Source organism: Chlorocebus sabaeus, chromosome 20, assembly GCF_047675955.1.
Source record: "Chlorocebus sabaeus isolate Y175 chromosome 20, mChlSab1.0.hap1, whole genome shotgun sequence".
In the NCBI taxonomy this organism is placed as follows: Eukaryota; Metazoa; Chordata; class Mammalia; order Primates; family Cercopithecidae; genus Chlorocebus; species Chlorocebus sabaeus.
Window position 1 is genome coordinate 73,452,205 of NC_132923.1, and position 21,946 is coordinate 73,474,150.

General features: G+C 39.6%; 1 protein-coding gene across 1 annotated transcript in view; it reads right to left on the reverse strand.

The window, feature by feature from the left end:
• Positions 1-21,946, reverse strand: part of ALG6 (ALG6 alpha-1,3-glucosyltransferase) — a 65,991-nt gene that overhangs the window by 43,440 nt on the left and 605 nt on the right. Inside the window, exon 2 of the mRNA XM_007978483.3 lies at positions 19,067-19,355. Coding sequence (XP_007976674.1) covers positions 19,067-19,148 — 82 coding nt within the window. The 5' untranslated portion in view covers positions 19,149-19,355. The remainder of the gene's footprint in view (positions 1-19,066; positions 19,356-21,946) is intronic.

The following is a 21,946-nucleotide window of genomic DNA, read 5'->3' on the forward strand; positions in this document are numbered from 1 at the left end:
ATTGCTCTAGACTTGTGGTCAATGTGGAAGAATTTATTACCATTCTCTAACAAATAGAAGAATGGATAATGACTCTCTTTAGGGTTGGGAAACAAGTTCCTATCCAGAGTCTGACCTACTTCAATAAATTCAGCTGACACTGGCTATGAAATTAGTACTTAAGTTTTTAAAATTGCTAAAGTGCCCTTAAAGCAACCCAGAAGGACAACCCAACTGTACCTATGGGAGCTTCACTTGGGAAGGGCAAAAAGGATTCCTTCCACAGTGATTAATTCTACAAATCCATTTACATAAGATTCAGAATTACACAAAGAAAACACAGTAATGTATATTTACTCAGCTTCAATCCTGTCTCCTTCTCAGAAAAATGGGCTTAAGCATTACTTAAACATTCATTTTATTAATTGCTGAACTATTCATAATTATGTTTGAATTTTAAAAACAAGTAGTTTTGGCCTGACGCGGTGGCTCATGCCTGTAATGCCAGAACTTTGGGAGGCCGACATGGGTGGATCATGAGGTCAGGAGATCGAGGCCATCCTGGCTAACACGGTGAAACCCCGTCTCTACTACAAAATACAAAAAAACTAGCCGGGCGAGGTGGCAGGCGCCTATAGTCCCAGCTACTCGGGAGGCTGAGGCAGGAGAATGGCGTAAACCTGGAGGCAGAGCTCTCAGTGAGCCGAGATCGTACCACCGTACTCTAGCCGGGGCGAGAGAGCGAGACTCCATCTCAAAAAATAAGTAAATAAATAAAATAAAAACAGGTAGTTTTGTTGTTAACAATACCTACTAACTGCCTTTGAATTAAAATTTTAAACATTTTAGAGACGAGAATTTGGCTAAAATTTTCCATAATAAAATCTTCCTTTTGGCAGGGTGTGGTGGCTCATGTCTATAATCACAGTACTTTGGGAGGCCAAGGCGGGCAGATCACCTGAAGTCAGAAGTTCAAGACCATCCTGACCAACATGGTGAAACCCCATCTCTACTAAAACTACAAAAAGTAGCGGGGTGTGGTGGCACGTGCCTGTAATCCCAGCTACTTGGGAGGCTGAGGCAGAAGAATCAACTGAACCTGGGAGGCAGAGGTTGCAGTGAGCTGAGATCACGCCATTGCAACTCCAGCCTGGGTGACAGAGCAAGACTCTGTCTCAAAAAAAAAAGAAAAAAAAAATCATCTTTTTATATATTCCATAGCAATGGATAAGTAGAAAGAAACAAGCAGTTAAACAGAACACAGGCATACTTTAGTAATGACTGATGTGCTACAAAAACCGATTCTCTACAAAAACTGATGTGCTACAAAAACTGACTTTCTCCTCAGTCAATGCAGCTTTGGGGAAAAAACGTTATTAAAATAAAATAACTCCCCGGCTCAAGTGTTACCATTTGCCTTAAAGACACTGGCAACATTTTGGATCAAGTATAGAGGAACTGTGAATCTCTACAAGAAACAGTAAACAATCAATACTAAAATCAAAATTTTTCTACTCCCCATAGATTGTTTAAAAGCAACAAGCAGTATTTATTCAATATTTTTAGTTCTCTGAAAATTAATGTATATAAGCATCTCTAAAAACGTAAGGGATAGAAATTTCAGAAAAATTAAATTACAATAATTACATAAGCCATTTTCCTAAATAATACATACAGTTCCAAAGGAGGAATAATGCAATGATACTAAGCAAGCTAACCTGAGTTTCCACACTTGAGTGTGATGGAGTTCTGAGCATGCAACTCCAAAATACAGCACCTTGGCATATCGAATATTTTAAGCTAAAGGAATTTGAGGAAAGGCAGGTGCAGGAAGAACTGACCATCCCCTGAAGCAGATCATAAAATCCTCATGTGAGAGGTCCCCTCCCTATACCCAGAGAAAAGAAGCATCCTTATCTCCAAAGGTGAAAGGATACCCAGAGGAATACTCACCTCCCTATGAATACTTGGAAAGCCTTCCCAAGAAGGATGGATACAAACAAGCCCAGACTGTGAAGACTGCAATAAACACCTAACTTTTCAATATCCAGATGAATATCCACAAGCATTAAGACCATCCAGAAAAACATGACCTCACCAAAGGAACTTAGTAAGACACCAGCAACCAATCTCAGAGTGATAGAGGTATGTGACCTTTCAGACACAGCATTCAAAATGACTGTTTCGAAGAAACTCAAAAAATTCAAGATATAACAGGGAAGGAATTTAGAATCCTATCCTTAACAGAGATGGAAATCATTTTTTAAAATCAAGCAGAAATTCTGGTGCTGAAAAATTCAATTGACATACTGTAGAATGCATCAGAGTCTCTCAACAAAATTGATCAAGCAAAAGAAAGAAGTAGTAAGCTCGAAGGCAGCCTGTTTGAAAATACACAGTCAGTGGAAACAAAAGAGAAAAAAGAACGACAAGCGAAGCATGCCTAGCAGATCTATAAGACAGCCTCAAATGGACAAATCCCAGAGCTTTTGGCCTTGGCGAGGGAATAGCGAGAGAGAGATCAGGGTAGAAAGTTTATTCCAAGGGATAATAACTGAGAACATTCCAAACCTAGAGAAAGATATCAATAGTCAAGTAAAAGAAGGTTATAGAACACCAAGCAGATTTAATGCAAATAAGACTACCTCAAGACTTTTTAGCAGTCAAACTCCCAAAGGTCAAGGATAAAGAAAAAATCCTAAAGGCAGCAAGAAAAAAGAAACAACATACAATAGGAGTTCCAATACATCTGGCAGCAGACTTCTCAGTAGAAGCCACACAAGCCAGGAGAGAATGGCACAACATATTTAAAGTGCTGAAGGAAAAAAAAACTTTTATCCTAGAATAGTATATCCAGCAAAAACACTCAGCCAACATGAAGGAGATATAAAGATTTTCCCAGACAAAAAAAGCTGAGGGATTTCATCAACACTAGGCCTATCCTACAAGAAATGCTAAAGGGAGTTCTTCAACCAGAAAGAAAAGAGCATTAATGAGCAATAAGAAATCATTTAAAGGTACAAAACTCACTGGTAATAATAAGTACACTGTCATTAAGGTTTGTAAACTACCCATATCTTGAGTAGAAAGGCTAAAAGTTTAACCTATCAAAAATAATAACCATAACTTTTCAAGACATAGACAGAATAAAATATAAATAGAAACAACAAAAAGTTACAAAGCAGGGGAATAAAGTTAAAGTGTAGAGTTTTTGTTAATTTTCTCTTTGCTTATTTGTTAGTTTTTACAATCAGTATTAAGTAATAATTAGCTTAAAATAATGAGTTATAAGATGTTATTTGCCAGCCTGGGGAACATGGCCAAACCCCCATCTCTACAAAAATATAAAAAATTAGCTGGGCATGGTAGCACGTGCCTATAGTCTCAGCTACTTGGGAGGCTGAAGTGAAAGATAACCTGAGTCTAGCAGGTGGAGGTTCCAGTAAGCCAAGATCGCCTCACTTAGGCCAGGCGCGGTGGCTCATGCCTGTAATCCCAGCACTTTGGGAGGCCAAGGCGGGCAGATCACTTCAGGTCAGGAGTTCGAGACCAGCCTGACCAACATGGTGAAAACTCGTCTCTACTAAAAATACAAAAAAATTAGCCAGGCACGGTGCCATACACCTGTAATCACAGCTACTCTGGAGGCTGAGGCAGGAGAATCGCTTGAACAGTCTGTTGCCTACAAGAAATATACTTCATTTGTAAAGACACACACAGACTGAAAATAAAAGGATGGAAAAAGATACTCTATACAAATGGAAACCAAAAAGAGCAGGAGTAGCTATACCTGTATTAGACAAAACAGATTTCAAGACAAAAGCTATAAAAAGAGACAAGTCAGGCACAGTGGCTCACACCTCTAATCTCAGTACTTTGGGAGGCCAAGGTGGGCGGATCACCTGAGGTCAAGAGTTTAAGACCAGCCTGGCTAATGTGGCAAAACCTTTTCTTTACTAAAAATACAAAAATTAGCTGGGCGTGGTGGTGCGAGCTGTAGTCCCAGCTACTTGGGAGGCTGAGGCAGGAGAATCACTTGAACTCAGGAGGCAGGAGGTCGCAGTGAGCCGAGATCACGCCACTGTACTCCATCCTGGGCAACAGAGCAAGACTCTGTCTCCAAAAAAAAACAAAAAAAGAGAAAGACAAAGAAGGCCATTATATAATGACAAAGGGATCAATTCAGCAAGAGATATAACAATGGTAAATACATATGCATCCAGCACTGGAGCATCTAGATATATAAAACAAATATTATTAGAGCTAAAGAGAAAGTCTCCAATAGGGTAATAGCTGGAGATGTCAACTTCAGCACTGGACAAATCATCCAGACAGAAAATCAATAAAGAAATATCAGACTTAATCTGCAGTATGAACTAAATGGACCTATCAATGGACCTATCAGATATTTATACAACATTTCATGCAATGGCTAGAGAATATACACATTCTTCTCCTTGGCACACAGATAGACCATATGATAGACCACAAACAAGTCTGAAAAAATTCAAAACATTGATATCATATCAGGTATCTTTCTAACCACAATGGAATAATACTAGAAATCAATAACAAGAGGAATTTTGGAAACAGTACAAACACATGGAAATTAATCAATATGATCCTGAATGACCAGTGTGCCAATGAAGAAATTAAAAAGAAAAAAATGTCTTGAAACAAATGAAAATGGAAACACAACATACCAAAACCTATGGGATACGTGAAAGCAGTACTAAGAGGAAAGTTTATAGCAATAAGTGCCTATGTCAAAAAAGAGAAAAACTTCAAAGAACCTAATGATACATCTTAAAGAACTAGAAAAGCTAGAGCAAAATAAACACAAAATTAGTAGAAGAAATAGTAAAGATCAGAGCAGAAATAAATGGAAATTGAAAGATAAATGAAACAAAAAGTTGGTTTTTGAAAAGATAAACAATATTGAGACACTTTTAGCCAGACTAGGAAAAAAAAGAAAGAAGACTCAAATAAATAAAATCAGAGATTAAAGAGGAGACATTACAACCCATACTGCAGAAATTCAAATGATCACCAGAGACTACTATGAGCAATTATATGCCAATAAACTGGAAAGACTAGAAGAAACTGAAAAATTCCTAGACACATACAACCTACCAAGACTGAACCATGAAGAAATCTAAAACCTGAACAGATCAATAACAAGCAATGACATCAAAGCAGTAATTAAAAGTCTCCCAGCAAAGAAAAGCCTAGAACCTGACGGCTTCACTGTTGAATTTCACCAAACATTTAAAGAAAAAGCCTAATATCAGTCCTACTCAAACTATTCTAAAATATAGAGGAAGGAATACTTCCAAACTCATTCTACGAGCCCAGTATTCCCTAATAACAAAACCAGAAAAAGACATATTAAAAAAAGAAAAAAAAAAAAACTACAAGTCAATATCCCTGATGGACATTGATGCAAAAATCCACAACAAAATACTAGCAAACTGTATTCAACAATACATTAAAAAGATCATTCATCATTACCCCAGATAAATCCCACAGATGCAAGAATAGTTCAACATATGCAAATCAATCAATGTGGTACATCAAATCAACATAATGAAGGACAAAAACCATATGACCATTTTGACTGATGCTGAAAAAGTATGTGATACAATTCCACATCCCTTCCTGACACAAACCCTCAAAAAACTGAGTTTAGAAAAAAACATACCTCAACACAATAAAAGCCATAAATGACAGACCCACAGCTAGTATCATACTGAATGGGGAAAAACTGAAAGCCTTTCCTCTAAGATCTGGAACAAGACAAGAATGCCCACTTTCACAACTGTTATTCAACATAGTGCTGTTAGTCTTAGCTAGCGCAATCAGACAAGAGAAAGAAATAAAGGTCATCCAAACTGGAAAGGAAGAAGTCCAATCATCCTTGTTTGCAGATGATATAATCTTATATTTGGAAAAACCTAAAAACACCATCAAAAAACTATTAGAACTGTAAAACAAACTCTGTAAAGTTGCAGCATAAAAAATCAACATACAAAAATCAGTAGTATTTCTATACGCCAATGGTGAACAATTTGAAAAAGAAATTTTTAAAATCCCATTTACAATAGCCACAAATAAAATTAAATACCTAGGAATTAACCAAAGAATAAAAGATCAGGCCAAACACAGTGGCGCAACGCCGGGCGTGGTGGCTCACGCCTGTAATCCCAGCATTTTGGGAGGCCGAGATGGGCAGATCACAAGGTCAGGAGTTCAAGACCAGCCTGGCAAACATGGTGAAATCCTGCTTCTACTAAAAAAAATAATAATAATAATACAAAAATCTGTTGGGTGTGGTGGCATGCGCCTGTAATCCCAGCTACTCAGGAGACTGAGGCAGGAGAATTACTTTAACCTGGGAGGTGGAGGTTGCTGTGAGCCAAGATCATGCCATTGTACTCCAACCTGGGTGACAGAGCGAGACTCCATCTCAGGAAAAAAAAAAAAAAGAAGAAGAAGTAAAAGATCTTAATAAAAAACTATAGAACACTGATGAAAGAAATTCCAAAAAATGGGAAAATATTCCATGTTCATGGATTGGAAGAATCAATATCATTAAAATGTCCATTCTACCCAAAGCAATCTACAGACTCAATGCAATCTCCATCAAACTACCAATGACATTCTTCACAGAAATAGAAAAAATAATCCTAAAATTTATATGGAACCACAAAAGATCCCAAATAGTCAAAACTATCCTAAGCAAAAAGAACAAAACTGGAGGAATTATATTATACTGACTTCAATTTTACTACAGAGCTATAGTAACCAAAACAGCATGGTACTGGCATAAAAACAGATACCTAGACCATGGAACAGAATGGAGAACCCAGAAACAAATACACACATCTACAGTGAACTCATTTTTGACAGAGGTGCCACGAACATACAATGGGGAAAAGAGAGTGTCTTTGGGGGGAAATTGGATTATCTATATGCAGAAAATGAAACTAAACCCCTATCTCTCATCATATACAAAAATCAAATCAAAATCGATTAAAGACTTAAATATAAGACCTCACCCTGGCTGGGCGCGGTGGCTCAAGCCTGTAATCCCAGCACTTTGGGAGGCCGAGGCGGGCGGATCACGAGGTCAGGAGATCGAGACCATCCTGGCTAACACGGTGAAACCCCGTCTCTACTAAAAATACAAGAAAATTAGCCGGGCGACGTGGCGGGCGCCTGTAGTCCCAGCTACTCGGGAGGCTGAGGCAGGAGAATGGCGTGAACCCGGGAGGCGGAGCTTGCAGTGAGCCGAGATCGCGCCACTGCACTCCAGCCTGGGACACAGAGCAAGACTCCGTCTCAAAAAAAAAAAAAAAAAAAAAAAAGACCTCACCCTATGAAACTAGTAGAAGAAAACATTGGGGAAACTCTCTAGGACATTGGTCTGGGCAAAAATTTCTTGAGTAATACCCTATGAGCACAAGTAACCAAAGCAAAAATGGGCAAATGGGATCCATCAAGTTTAAAAGCTTCTGCACAGCAAAGGAAACAATCAACAAAGACAGAACCCACAGAATGAGAGAAAATATGTGCAAACTACCCATCTGACGAGGGATTAAAAACCAGAATATGTAAGGAATTCAAGCAACTCAATAGGAAAAAAAATCAAATAATCCAATTAAAAAATGGGCAAAAGATCTGAATACACATTTTTCAAAAGAAGACATACAAATAACAGGCCGGGCGCGGTGGCTCAAGCCTGTAATCCCAGCACTTTGGGAGGCCGAGGTGGGTGGATCACGAGGTCAGGAGATCGAGACCATCCTGGCTAACACGGTGAAACCCCATCTCTACTAAAAATACAAAAAAATTAGCCGAGTGTGGTGGCAGGCGCCTGTAGTCCCAGCTACTCGAGAGGCTGAGGCAGGAGAATGGCGTGAACCCAGGAGGCGGAGCTTGCAGTGAGCTGAGATAGTGCCACTGCACTCCAGCCTGGGCGACAGAGCAAGACTCCGCCTCAAAAAAAAAAAAAAAAAAAAAAAAAAAAAGAAGACATACAAATAACAAACGGGTATATGAAAAGGTGCTCCACATCACTGATCATCAGAGAAATGCAAATCAAAACTACAATGAGACATCATCTCACCCAGGTAAAATGGCTTTTATCCAAAAGACAGGCAATAATGAATGCTGGTGAGGATGTGCAGAAAAGAGAACCCTTGTACACTGTTGGTGGGAATGTAAATTAGTATAACCGCTATAGAGAACAGTATGGAGGTTCCTCAAAAAACTAAAAATAGAACTACCATAACATCCAGCAATCTCACTGCTGGGTATATACCCAGAATAAAGGAAATCCATATATTGAAGATATCTCCACTCACATGTTTATTGCAGCACTGTTCACAATAGCCAAGACTTGCAAGCAACCTAAGTGTCCATCAGCAGACGAATGAATAAATCAAATGGATTCAGCCATAAAAAAGAATGAGATCCTGTCACTTGCAACAACATAGTTGGAACTGGAGGTCATGATGTTAAGTGAAACAAGCCAGGCACAGAAAGACAAACTTTCAATGTTCTCACTTATTTGTGGGAGCTAAAAATTGAAACAATTGAACTCTTGGAGATGAAGAACACAATTATGGTTACCAGAGGCTGAGAAGGATGGGTGGGGTGGGGAAGATTAACGGGTACAAAAATATAATTACACGGAATGAATGAGATCTAGTATTTGATAGCTCAACAGGGTGATTGCAGTCAATAATAATGTATTGTACCATTTTAAAATAACTAAAAGTATAAATGGAATGTTTATAATACAAATAAACAATAAATGCTTGAGGTAATGAATACCTCATTTACCCTAATGTGATTATTACACATTGTATGCTTGTATCAAAATATTTCATGTTAGCCAGGTGCAGTGGTATGTGCCTATAGTCCTGGCTACCTGTATGACTGAGATAGGAGGATCACTTGAGCCCAGGGGGTCAAGGCTGCAGAGAGCCATGATGGCACCACTGTACTCCAGCCTGGGTGACATAGTGAGACACTGTATCTAAAAAGTAAAATAATGGCCAGGCACGGTGGCTCATGCCTGTAATCGTAGCACTTCGGGGGGCCAAGGTAGGCAGATCGCCAGGAGTTCAAGACCAGCCTGGCCAACATGGTGAAACCCTATCTCTACTAAAAATACAAAAAAATTAGCAGGGCATGGTGATGGGCACCTGTAATCCCAGCTACTCGGGAGGCTGAGGCAGGAGAATCACTTGAACCCAGAGGCAGAGGCTGCAGTGAGCTAAGATTTCACAACTGTACTCCAGCCTATGTTGGAGCACAGGGCAACGGAGTGAGACTCTGTCTCAAAAAAATAAAAATAGGCTGGGCATGGTGGCTCATGCCTGTAATCCCTGCACTTTGGGAGGGCGAGGCGGGTGGATCTCCTGAGGTCAGGAGTTTGAGACCAGCCTGGCCAACCTGGTGAAACCCCGACTGCTAAAAATACAAAAAACTAGCCAGGCATGGTGGCACCCACCTGTAATCCTAGCTACTCAGAAGGCTGAGGCAGGAGAATTGCTTGAATTCGGGAGGCGGAGTTGCAGTGAGCCGAGATCGTACCACTGCACTCCAGTCTGGGTGACAGAGCAAGACTCTGTCGCAAAAAAAAAATAATAAATAATAAATAATCAGCTGGGCGCTGAGGTGGGCAGATCACTTGAAGTCAGGAGTTCGAGACCAGTCTGGTCAACATGGTGAAACCCCCATCTCTACTAAAAATACAAAAATTAGCTTGGCGTGGTGGAGCATGCCTGTAGTCCTAGCTACCTGGAAGGCTGAGGGAAAAGAATTGCTTGAACCCGGGAGGCAGAGGTTGCAGTAAGTCGAGATGGTACTACTGCACTCCAGTCTGGGTGACACAGCGAGACTCCATTTCAAAAAATAATAATAAAATTAAAATTTTAAAATAATAAAAATATAAATAATTTTTTTAAAAATCTCATGTGACCCATGAATATGTACATCTACTATGCACCCATAAAAATTAAAAGCAAAAAACTTTTAAAAAACAACAAAAAAGGAAATTATGAGCTGGGAGCAGTGGTACAAGCTGAGAGATTTTACAATGCTTAAAAATGATGCATTTCTAGTGGGAGGCTAGGTGGGAGGACCACTTGAGGCCAGAAGCCCAAGGTTATAGTGCCTGATGATCACACCATGTAAATAGTCACTCTACTGCAGCTTGGACAACACAGTGAAAACCCACCTCTTAAAAACAAAGCAATACAAATTAGGATACCACAAACAGTATGTTAATCAACAGAAGGAAAACTATCTCAGCAGAATCACAGATGTTATTCATTAATTCTCCCAACCTCCAATGACACATAAGTTCCTCACACGTGAATGCTAAAAATGTTATATTCTTTATGATGGGGTTGAGTTCTATAATGGAATCCCCTCCCATTCCCTCCCTTCCCCTCCCCTCCTTCTTTTCTTTTCTAACAGGGTCTTGTTCTGTCACCCAGGCTGGAGTCCAGTGGTGTGATCACAGCTCACTGCGGCCTTGACCTTCTGGGCTCAAGGGAGCCCACCTCAGCCCCCACTATCAGTAGCTGGGACTACAGGCATGCGCCACCATGCCCACCTAATTTTTGCTTTTTTGTTTTTTTTTTTTTTTTTTTTGATGGTCTCACTCTGTCACCCAGGCTGTAGTGCAGTGGCATGATCTCAGTTCACTGCAAGCTCTCCTGCCTTTCTCCTGCCTCAGCCTCCCGAGTAGCTGGGACTACAGGAGCCCGCCACCACGTCTGGCTAATTTTTTGTATTTTTAGTAGAGACAGGCTTTCACCGTGTTAGCCAGGATGGTCTTGATCTCTTGACCTCATGATCCACCTGCCTTGGCCTCCCAAAGGGCTGGGATTACAGGCGTGAGCCACCACGCCCAGCCAATTTTTGTATTTTTTATAAAGACAAGGTTTCCCCATATTGCCCAAGCTGGACTCAAACTTTTGGGCTCAAGCAATCCACCTGCCTCGGCCTCTCAAAGTGCTAGGATTACAGGTGTGAGTCACTGTGCCCAGCCACCATTTTTCTTAATGTTTAGCATTTTTATTTTCCTTATCTGAAAAATGACAAAAATATATCATAGCCATCTACAAGATGCCTTCAAATAATCTACTAATGTGCAATAACAATATTTTTCTTATATAGTAACCCAAAAGGAATCTGATTCTGTTGATTTTCTTACAGACAACTTAAAAGCAGGGTTTAAAATAAGGAGTTGGAGTCCTGTTTTCTTTTCCAGATGAGAAAAGTGATTGAGTAAACTCAGTTCGTGAAAGAAATGTCAGATTAAGTAATATATGTAAGTCACAGGGATAGAGAAGTATCGGATGAATTGTCCCCTCCTGAATTCCCATTAAGCATTTGATTATATAAACCAGCAATACTGAAATAGTATCATTTTAAAATTTGTATTATTTTAGCCTATACTCTGGTTTTAGTTCTTTTCAACTTCACCTTAAAATAAATAAGAAAATAATGTATGTGTCAAAATTAGGAGACAAAAGAAAAACTGGAAAAAAGATTGCAAACTAAGTAATCACCATGAATTAGTACCAAAGTCAGAAAAGGGGATGACTTTCCAATGGACCAATTATGGACTAAAAGTAAAACTAATATTATAAGTTACATATTTTATATAACAACTTCTAATTGGACCTTTCCTCAGCCCTTCTTCCCCCACTTCAGCCACCAAACTACTTCCTTTCTTCCATTCACTAACAAACTTCCTGAAAGTTGCTATGTCCATTTGACAACTACCATTTAGTCCTCAGTTCATTACAGTCTGGCAACCAGGAGGTTCACATGGCCTCCTATAGATCCCTTGTCTATTTTAAATTTTCATCCTCCTTGACATGTCTATAGCTTGATACTGTTGGCCGGTCCTCATTTCGTAGAGTTCTCTGGTTTCTTGGCTTCTAGAAAAACAAACTCTCCAGATGCTAAGCCTGCTACAGTTTCTTCTCAGTCTCCTTTAATCATTCCCCCTTCTCTCTGGAGACGATCAGTGGTTAAATCTTTTTTCTTCTTGCACAAAAGTTGTTTTTGTTGAGGGGCAAAAGCAACTCCCAAACCTGTTGCTTTTGCCCCTCAACCCCTGGCTTCAACCATCAGGTCTATTAACCCTCTGTAAACACTAGAATAACTTATGGAGCTTTTAAAAATACAGATGGCACTTCAGTTTCCAGCAATATGACAGACAAAGGGTCCAAAAACACCTCCAGTAAAAATCCTAGGTAACATTCAATAGAAAACGTATATAATATAATGTTTTATATACGATCTTTTATATATAATGTATGATTTATATTTGTTTTTATATAATAATATAGTATTACATATCCTACTTTTATAAATATATAATTTTAATACATGGCTGAACTAGCAGTAACATGAAAGAATTCCTTAGAGGCCCCAGAAACAACAACAAAGTGTAGATTCAGAGAAGTAAGCATTTACCTTGTGGGTATACAATGATCTCTGGTGGTCAACAGCCTGGCTACCAGGAGCCCTATGCAATCAGTAAGGAGGCAAAGCCTGGGACCTGAACAGGTAGGAATTCAAGGTCAGAGAACCCTCTACTAAAAAACAATGCCTTTAGGGAGATAGTGAAGATAGTACTCATCTCGGCCTTGGCTCCCAGTAAGTACAGGAAAAAGGAAAAAGAGTCCTTAGAAAATTCCTGACCTTAGGAGATCGAGACCATCCTGGATAACACGGTAAAACCCCATCTCTACTAAAAAATACAAAAAAACTAGCCGGGCGAGGTGGCAGGCGCCTGTAGTCCCAGCTACTCAGGAGGCTGAGGCAGGAGAATGGCGTAAACCCGGGAGGCGGAGCTTGCAGTGAGCTGAGATCTGGCCACTGCACTCCAGCCAGGGCGACAGAGTCTCAAAAAAAAAAAAAAAAAAAAACTAAAATTAAAAAAAAAAAGAAAATTCCTGACCTTATGCCCGCATTCACTCAGGTTGGGGCCTGAATTCACACCAAGTGCATGACCCAAAGAAACCTTAAGTTGCTAATTTAGTCTGATTTTTGTTAATACTGCCCGAGATGCCTACCAGGAAGCAATATAAACCCTGTGTGGAAAACTGCACAGGAAACTCAAGCCTCAAAGAATTACCACAGATAAGTTCCAAATTACATAAACTCACAATTTTATTAAAAATCACCAACCTCATGAAGAAACAAAATACCATGAGCTAGAGTCAGGAGAAACAAAAAACTATGAAATCAGAATGCAGATATTAGAATTTTTAGATAAGGAACATAAAATAAGCATGGTTCAACCGCTTAACAATACAAAAGAAGACCTTGAAAGTATGCTGAAGGAACAAGAGACCATCAGAAATGATCAAGACCTAAAAAGGAACCAAAGAGAACTTCTGGAAATAAAAAACATAATAACTGAAACCTTGACACTCAATGGGGAGTTAAAAAAAAAAAAAAAAAGATTAAGCACAGCTAAAAAGTAATGAACAGGAAAGCAAATTTGATGATTATAAAGGAAGCACTGTGATGAAACCCTGAGATGGAAAATACAAGAGATTATGAAACACAGAAGACAGAATGAAAAGACCCAACATACATCTAACAAGAGTTGTACAAGAATAAAAATGAGGAAGATACAATATTTGAAGAGATAACTGAGAACTATAAAGTCAACGAGGAGAAGAGATTATTGTCTATTTTATTCTCTGCTGCATCACCAGCCTTTGGCACATAGTGAATGGCCTATACATATCTGTGGAATTAATAACCAAAGATCCAACATATATCTAATCAGAGTTCTAAAAGGAAGAAAAATAAGAAGACACAGTAGCTGAAAAGTTTCTAGTACAGAAAATACCATTCCTTAGAGACAGAAATCACAGAAAAATCCTAAGATGACAGATTTTTTAATATTCACTAAGATAAATCGTAGTGAAAATGCAGCAAGAAAGGCAAATTACCTACAAAAGAATAACAATTAAAATGACAGCTGATGTCCAAACATCGACACAAATTTAAAAACAATGATATTTTCAAAATACTAAGAGAAAATAACCATCAAAACAATTCCATACCTAGCAAAATTTTGACTGAAAGCCAAATAAAGGCATTTTCAGACAAAAACTGGGTTTGCCACCAACAGACTCTCACTAAAAAAACCTCCCAAAGGTGTACTCCCGGAAGAAAAAAAACGATCTCAAAGAAAGACACAATATGTAAGAAGGAAGGGTGAACAGAAAATGCTAAACACAAGAGTAAAACTAAATAAAAATGCAGGGCGCAGTGGCTTATACCTGCCATCCCAGCACTTTAGGAGGCCAAGGTGGGAGGATCCCCCTTGAGCACAGGAGTTTGAGCCCAGCTTGGGCAACATAGCAGGACCTTATGTCTACTAAAAATTAAAAAATATATATTTAGCTGGGTGTGGTGGCAAGCACCTGTAGGTCCAGCTACTGGGGAGGCTAGAGCAGGAGGATCCTCTGAGCCCAAGAAGTCAAGGCTGCAATGAACTATGGTCACGCCACTGTACTTGAGCTTGGGCAACAGAGTGAGGTCCCATCCCTAAAAATAAATAAATAAATAATAAAACAATATTAACTGTACAAAACAAGTCATTAATGCCTTAATTTATAGGATTAAAAATCATGGAAGAAACAAAATCCTACACAGTAATATTTTAACCTGGGAAGTGAGGATCTGTAACCAGAATTAAAACATTCTAAAGTCTTTGCATTGTTCAAGAGGATATAAATATTAACTTTAGACTTTGTTATGTTAAATATGCAACTGAAAATCTCCAGATTAAGTCCTGAAAGAAGAAAATAAAGTACAGCTTTCAAACCAGTAGAGGAGGGAAACAGCAATTGGGGAGGGAAATTGCTTAGACATATCTAAACATACGGTAAAGAATAAAAGGACAGAAAAAGATATAACAAGCAAAAATCAAACTAAAGAAAACTATTATAGCCATATTAATTTTAGAGGAAACAAACTTTAACAAAAAAGCAATACTGTAAACAAACAGGGAAGTAACAGTGATATGAAATTTAAGTCACACACACACAAAAAATTCTACCTGTAATCCCAGCACTTTGGGAGGCCAAGGCAGTGGATTACCTGAGGTCAGGAGTTCAAGACCAGCCTGGCCAACATGGTGAAACCCCGTCTCTACTAAAAATGCAAAAATTAGCTGGGTGTGGCAGCATACGCCTGTAATCCCAGCTACTAGGGAGGCTGAGGCAGGAGAATCCCTTGAACCTGGGAGGCAGAGGTTGCAGTGAGCTGAGATTGCGCCCTCTAGCCTGGGCAACAGAGTGAGTTTCCATCTCAAAAAGCAAAAAAAAAAAGAAAAGAAAAAAGAAAAACAATTCTAAATCACCTAGTAATATAGATACAACATATACACACACAAGTTGACAAAACTACAAAGAGAAACTACAGCTCTCTTAATAACTGGTAGATCAATTGGTAAAATATCAGTAAAATATCAGTGATCTCGGCTCACTGCACACTCTGCCTTCCAGGTGCAAGCAATTCTTGCGCCTCATCCTCCGGAGTAGCTGGGACTACAGGCACCCACCACCACACCTGGCTGATGTTTGCATTTTTAGTAGAGACAGGGTTTCACCATGCTGGCCAGGCTGGTCTCGAACTCCTGACCTCATGTGACCGGCCCACCTCGGTCTCCCAAAGTGCTGGGATTGCAGGCGTGAGCCACTGCCCTGCCAAGAACCCTCTTAAAGTATGTATTAATACCCCACTTGATAGAAGAGGCACAAGGAAATTAAATAACTTCCCCAAGATCAGGCAACTAACAGGTGAAAGAGCTAAGATTTGAGCCCAAGTCAACTGCTACATTTAAGTGATTTTACTTCCTCAATATTCCTCCAACTCATTCAGAAGGCATAGAGCAGAGTCACAAGAGCACTGATTTTGGAATTAAATACAACTATATTTGAATCACAGTTGTCATTTATTGGTTGTCTCATTTTCCATTTGTAAATCAAAGATATTACCTGTCTTCAGTGGTTGTGGTAAAAACTAAATACTCATACTCAAAACACAGTAGTTCTTACAAGTTCTTTCTACAAGTCCTTTAAATTCATGCTGAATAAAGAAAAACTATATTAAGCCAGAGTATTTGAAAACATCGGGCACAGTGGCTCATGCCTATAATCCCAGTATTTTGGGAGGCTGAGGCAGGAGGATTGCTCAAGCCCAAGAGTTCAAGACCAGCCTAGGCAACATAGTGAGACCTCATCTTTACTAAAAACCAAAACAATTAGCCAGGGAATTAGCCACATTCCTGTGGTCCCAGCTGCTCAGGAAGCTGAAGCAGGAGGATCACTTGAGCCCAAAGGTCAAGGCTGCAGTGAGCCGAGATCATGCCACTGCACTCCAGCCTGGGCAACAGGGGGAGACACTGTCTCAAAAAAAAAAATTAATTAATTAATTTAATTTAATTAAAAAATAAAAATAGCCCAAAAAAGTGTTTTTTTGTTGTTTGGTTGTTTTTTTTTTTTTTTTTTTTTGAGGCAGAGTCTTGCTCTGTCGCCCAGGCTAAAGTGTAGTGGCATGATCTCGGCTCACTGCAACCTCCATCTCCCAGGCTTAAGCAATTCTCGTGCCTCAGCCTCCCCAGCAGCTGGGATTAGAGGTGTCCGCCCAGCTAATTTTTGTATTTTTAATAGAGACAGGGTTTTGCCATGTTACTCAGGCTAGTATTGAACTCCTGAGCTCAAGCAATCCACCCACCTTAGCCTCCCCACAAAAAAAAATGTTTTAAGAGAAAAGAGAAACTATAGTCTGGTTAAAATATTGGCTGGGCATGGTGGCTCACACCTATAATCCCAGCACTTTGGGAGGCTGGGGCAGGCAGATCACTTGAGCTCAGGAGTTCAAGACCAGCCTGAGCAACATGATGAAACCCTATATCGACAAAAAATACAAAAATTAGCCAGGCGTCATGGTGCACGCCTGTAATTCTAGCTACTCGGGAGGCTGAGGCAGCAGAATCGCTGCGCCCAGGAGGCAGAGGTTGCAATGAGCCAACATCATGCCATTGCATTTTGCCTGGACCACAAGAGTGAAACCTTGTCTCCACAGAAAAAAAAAGACTTACAAAACATATATATGTGTCTGTGTGCATATACATCCATATGTAAGAGCTACAGGCCAGCCACAGTGGCTCACGCCTGTAATCCCAGCACTTTGGGAGGCCGAGGCAGGCAGATCATGAGGTCAGGAGTTCAAGACCAGCCTGACCAACATGGTGAAACCTTGTCTCTACTAAAAATACAAAAATTAGCTGGGCGTTATGGCGTGCACCTGTAATTCCAGCTACTTAGGAGGCTGAGGCAAGAGAATCACTTGAACCTGAGAGGCAGAGGTTACAATGAGCCAAGATTGCACCACTGCACTCCAGTCTGGGTGACAGAGCTTTTTTTTTTCTGAAAAAAAAGCTACGATATACACAGACACATACACATTTACTCTCTACATACACATTTACTACACACACACACATACAGATATTTATACATATGTGTGTCCGTGTATATCCATATATATGTCTGTGTATATATACATTTACTATATACACACAAATATTGTGCATATATATGCATATTGTATGCATATATATGCATAAAATACCTATATATTTGTGTGTCTGTGTATATACACATTTACTATATACACACATATATAAATACATATAAATATCCATATATGTATCTGTGTATATAGTAAATGTATGAGAGTAAATGTGTGTCTGTGTGTATGTGTTGGTGTATATCATAGCTCTTACAACTATTATTATTATTGTCTCATTTTTCTCTTTATCTCTTTTTCCTATGACCGTTTTTCACTAACATAAGTTATTTTTCCACAACCAAATAATTTGCCCAGCTAATTGTATAACCTACTCTCTGGTCACTCTCTCCTCATCCTTTTTGTTCCTATCTTTTATGCAACTCAAATACAATACTTATAATAACCATGTTCTATGACACCAAGTCTGTTGCACAAGTTCCTGCACCCTATAATACCTTCTCCACTTCATTTGCCTAGAAAATTCTGACTCATCCTTCAAACCTTGAATGCAAACATCTTTCCTGAAGTTTTCTCTAATGCATCCTGATCATTCACTTCTCTATTAACTCTGTACCTCACACATACTTCTACATTATAATTATCACCCTGTGTTGTGACCATTTAACTATCAAAATGTGGGCCCTCTGGCTGGGTGCGGTGGCTCACACCTGTAATTCCAGCACTTTGGGAGGCTGAGGTGGGTGGATCATGAGGTCTGCCTGGCCAGCATGGTGAAACCCCGTCTCTACTAAAAATATAAAAATTAGCTGGGCATGGTCACATGCATCTGTAATCCCGGCTACTCAGGAGGCTGAGGTAGAAGAACTGCTTGAACCCAGGAAGCAGAGGTTACAGTGAGCCGAGATTGCGTCACTGCACTCCAGCCTGGGTGACAGAGTGAGGCTCCGTCTCAAAAAAATAAAATAAAATAAAATGTGGGCCCTCTGAGTACTGGATATTCACTTTGTATTTTTAGAACCTAACACAGTGCCTGGAACATGAGACGTGCTAAATAGGTACCTGCTATTTAAGCCAATCCAACACACCAGGACCATACTCATCAGTTCCCCATCCCTCATTCCCAATCTTATTCTTGTCCACTGATCGCTTCCCTTTAATCTAGTAATATGCTTCTCTACCCTAAACAGACTCCACCCCTCCCTTGAAGTGCTAGCTCATTTTCCTCTTCAATGTGTAATACAGAATCATTTCTCAATTTGTCATCTTACCTGTTAGAACACATTTTTGCTTTCTCACATCACAAAGAGCATGCTTCCATTTAGCTCTTATCCATATTCTTTCTATTAGAATTGGACATTTAAATGTATTTTCTCGACCAATCAAAAAGGCCTGAAATTCTTCTCTGTCCTGGTCAGAAAATGATAAACTTTTCTCCAAACAAACACCTGTTTAAAGGAAAATTTCCTTCTTTTAAACAATAAAAATGTATTACCTGAATAAGAATTAAGAGACACTGTCCACCGTACTGTTAGTCCTATTAAAACCACTATTGTCATCAAGTACCATTTCTCCATAGTTCTTCAAATTTAGGGAGGGGAAGAAAACACAGCACCAGTGCCAGAGTACTTTTAAAACGTGGTCAATCACTTCTTTTCTTGTTCAGAGAAATGTTATCACTTCTTGAAATGTTATCGATTCTTCGCAATTAGGAGTTTGAGAGGATTTTAATGATGCTTGGTTTCCAAATAGTCAAAAACTGATGATGTCTATGTAGAAGTATCCTAAGGGGAAAAAAGATATCAAGATTTAGCTGAGTACAGTACCTAAAACAATGAACCCAGTAAACCAAGTAGAAGGATAGAGAATTCGAGGGGAGGGGTAGTGGGAAGGAAAGTTAAGGAAAGGTAGTATTTCAAGTTCCTTATTCCCTAGTCCTTCAGTTGGGAATATACATCAAAAGGTGGCTCTCCCTATTAAATGGGACTCAATATGTCTAAAAATATAGTAAAGATTTACTCTCACAACGGAATATTTCTGAGAGAAGAAAAACAACACATATGTAGATAATGATACAGTCAATTCTATTTAAACATGTTCACCTACAGGTAAATATAAAACCACAACGGTAGACAAAGGGGTGATTTATCTTTGGTACAGTGAGAAAGAGGAATTTTGTCTTTGTATTTAGTTTGGGAAAGTCTTCCAATAAATAATTTCTCTAGTTTGGTTTTTACTTTTCTTCCAAAATATACTTGCATTAACCACACCAACTTTCCATCTTAGAGAAATGAGCCTTTGTAAGAATCATTAAGAATAGCCCCAGATCATGAGAAAAAAATACAAAAGCAGTTAAAATCAATTAACCATTAACTTTTTTTTTTTTTTTTTTTTTTACAGTTTTCCTTAGGTTGGCATTTTAAAGTAAGAAGCAAATTGACGCTGGTCGCGGTGGCTCACGCCTGTAACCCCAGCACTTTGGGAAGCCGAGGTGGGCAGATCACCTGAGGTTAGGAGTTCGAGACCAGCCTAACCAATATAGTGAAACCCCATCTCTACTAAAAATACAAAATTAGCCAGGTATGGTGGCACTCGCCTATAATCCCAGCTATTTGGAAGGCTGAGGAAGGAGAATCGCTTCAACCCAGGAGGTGAGGGTTGCAGTGAGCCGAGATCATGCCATTGCACTCTAGCCTGGGCAACAAGGGCAAAACTCTACCTCAAAAAAAAGCAAATTGACAAAGTTGACATTTTCCTCTTCTCTTTGAAAAATGTTGGACCATTTTAACCACAGGATACACTTTAAATATATTCAGAAAATAGAATAAATCAACTAAAAAATTTAGGGCAAAATTGGTACATTCCACCTAATGATCTAAAATTATTTTATTTTATTTTGTTTATTTATTTTTTCTATTTTTTTGAGATGGAGCTTCGCTCTTATTGTCCAGGCTGGAGTGCAATGGCACAATCTCGGCTCACTGCAACCTCCACCTCCTGGGTTCAAGTGATTCTCTTGCCTCAGCCTCCTGAGTAGCCAGGATTACAGGCGCCCACTACCACGCCCGCTAATTTTTGTATTTTCAGTAGAGATGGGGTTTCTCCAGGTTGGCCAGGCTGATCTTGAACTCCTGACCTCAGGTGATCCGCCCACCTTGGTCTCCCAAAGTGCTGGGATTACAGGCATAAGCCACCGAACCCAGCCCTAATTATTTTCTTATTTAAAATAAAAACATCATGGGATAACTTCAGAACTGATTGGAATGGCTAATCTTTTGTCATTCATGCCATATCTCAAATCATCCCCTCAGAAAGATCATCCCTGACTATCCTACTAAAGTTTCCTCCCCTTACTGTTTGTATCATTACCTTCAATTTGCTTCCAATTCTTTTCACTATCAGGAACTGTATTTTCACATGACATGGTGCAATCTCACATACAAAATTTTCAGTATAAATGCTGGACACCAAAGAATACATATCATATGGTTCCATGAAAGGTTCATAAATAGGAAAAACTAATCTATGGTGTTAAAAATCAGGAAGGAGGTTACCTTTGGGGAGGAAAGAAGGGATGATGGTTGCGGGGGGTGCCTAGAGAGTTCTTCTGAAATGCTGTGAATCTTGCTTCTTGATTTGAGTAGTGGTTAGGAGACGTGTTGACTTTAGGATAAATTAACAAGTTACAACTTATAATTTGTGTACAGTATTTTTCTCTATGTTATATTCCAATTTAAAAAGCATAAAACGGGCTGGGCGCGGTGGCTCACCCCTGTAATCCCAGCGCTTTGGGAGGCCAAGGCAGGTGGATCACCTGAGGTCAGGAGTTCGAGACCAGCCTGGTCAGCATGGTGAAACCCCATCTCTACTAAAAATACAAAAATTAGGCAGGCGTGATGACTCGTTCCTGTAATCCCAGCTACTCGGGAGGCTAAGGCAGGAGAATCGCTTGAACCCGGAAGGCAGAGGTTGCAGTGAGCTGAGATCGCGCCACTGCTCTCCAGCCTGGGTGACAGTGCAAGATTCCATCTCAATTTAAAAAAAAAAAAATGTAAAAGGAAATTACTTGGATGTGTCGACTAGAGTAAAGGCTCCCTATGAGCAGGGATCCTCCTGTCTTAGTCGTTGCTCTCTGTTCCCCACTTGTAGAACAGTGTTAGCAGAAGGCAGGTACCCAAGAAGTACTTGGTGAATGGAGCTGTGTGCATCTGCGTGTGCAAAGCGGGGAGGTACCTAATTTTACTGATCCCTGTGTGGTTAAAGACGTTATGCGAGGTTTTTAACCACTCTGTTCTCCTTAAACCAGAAAAAGGGTTATTTGCGACTTTTTCCACCTGTAAATCAGAATACAGTAACTTTCTAACCCATCCACTGG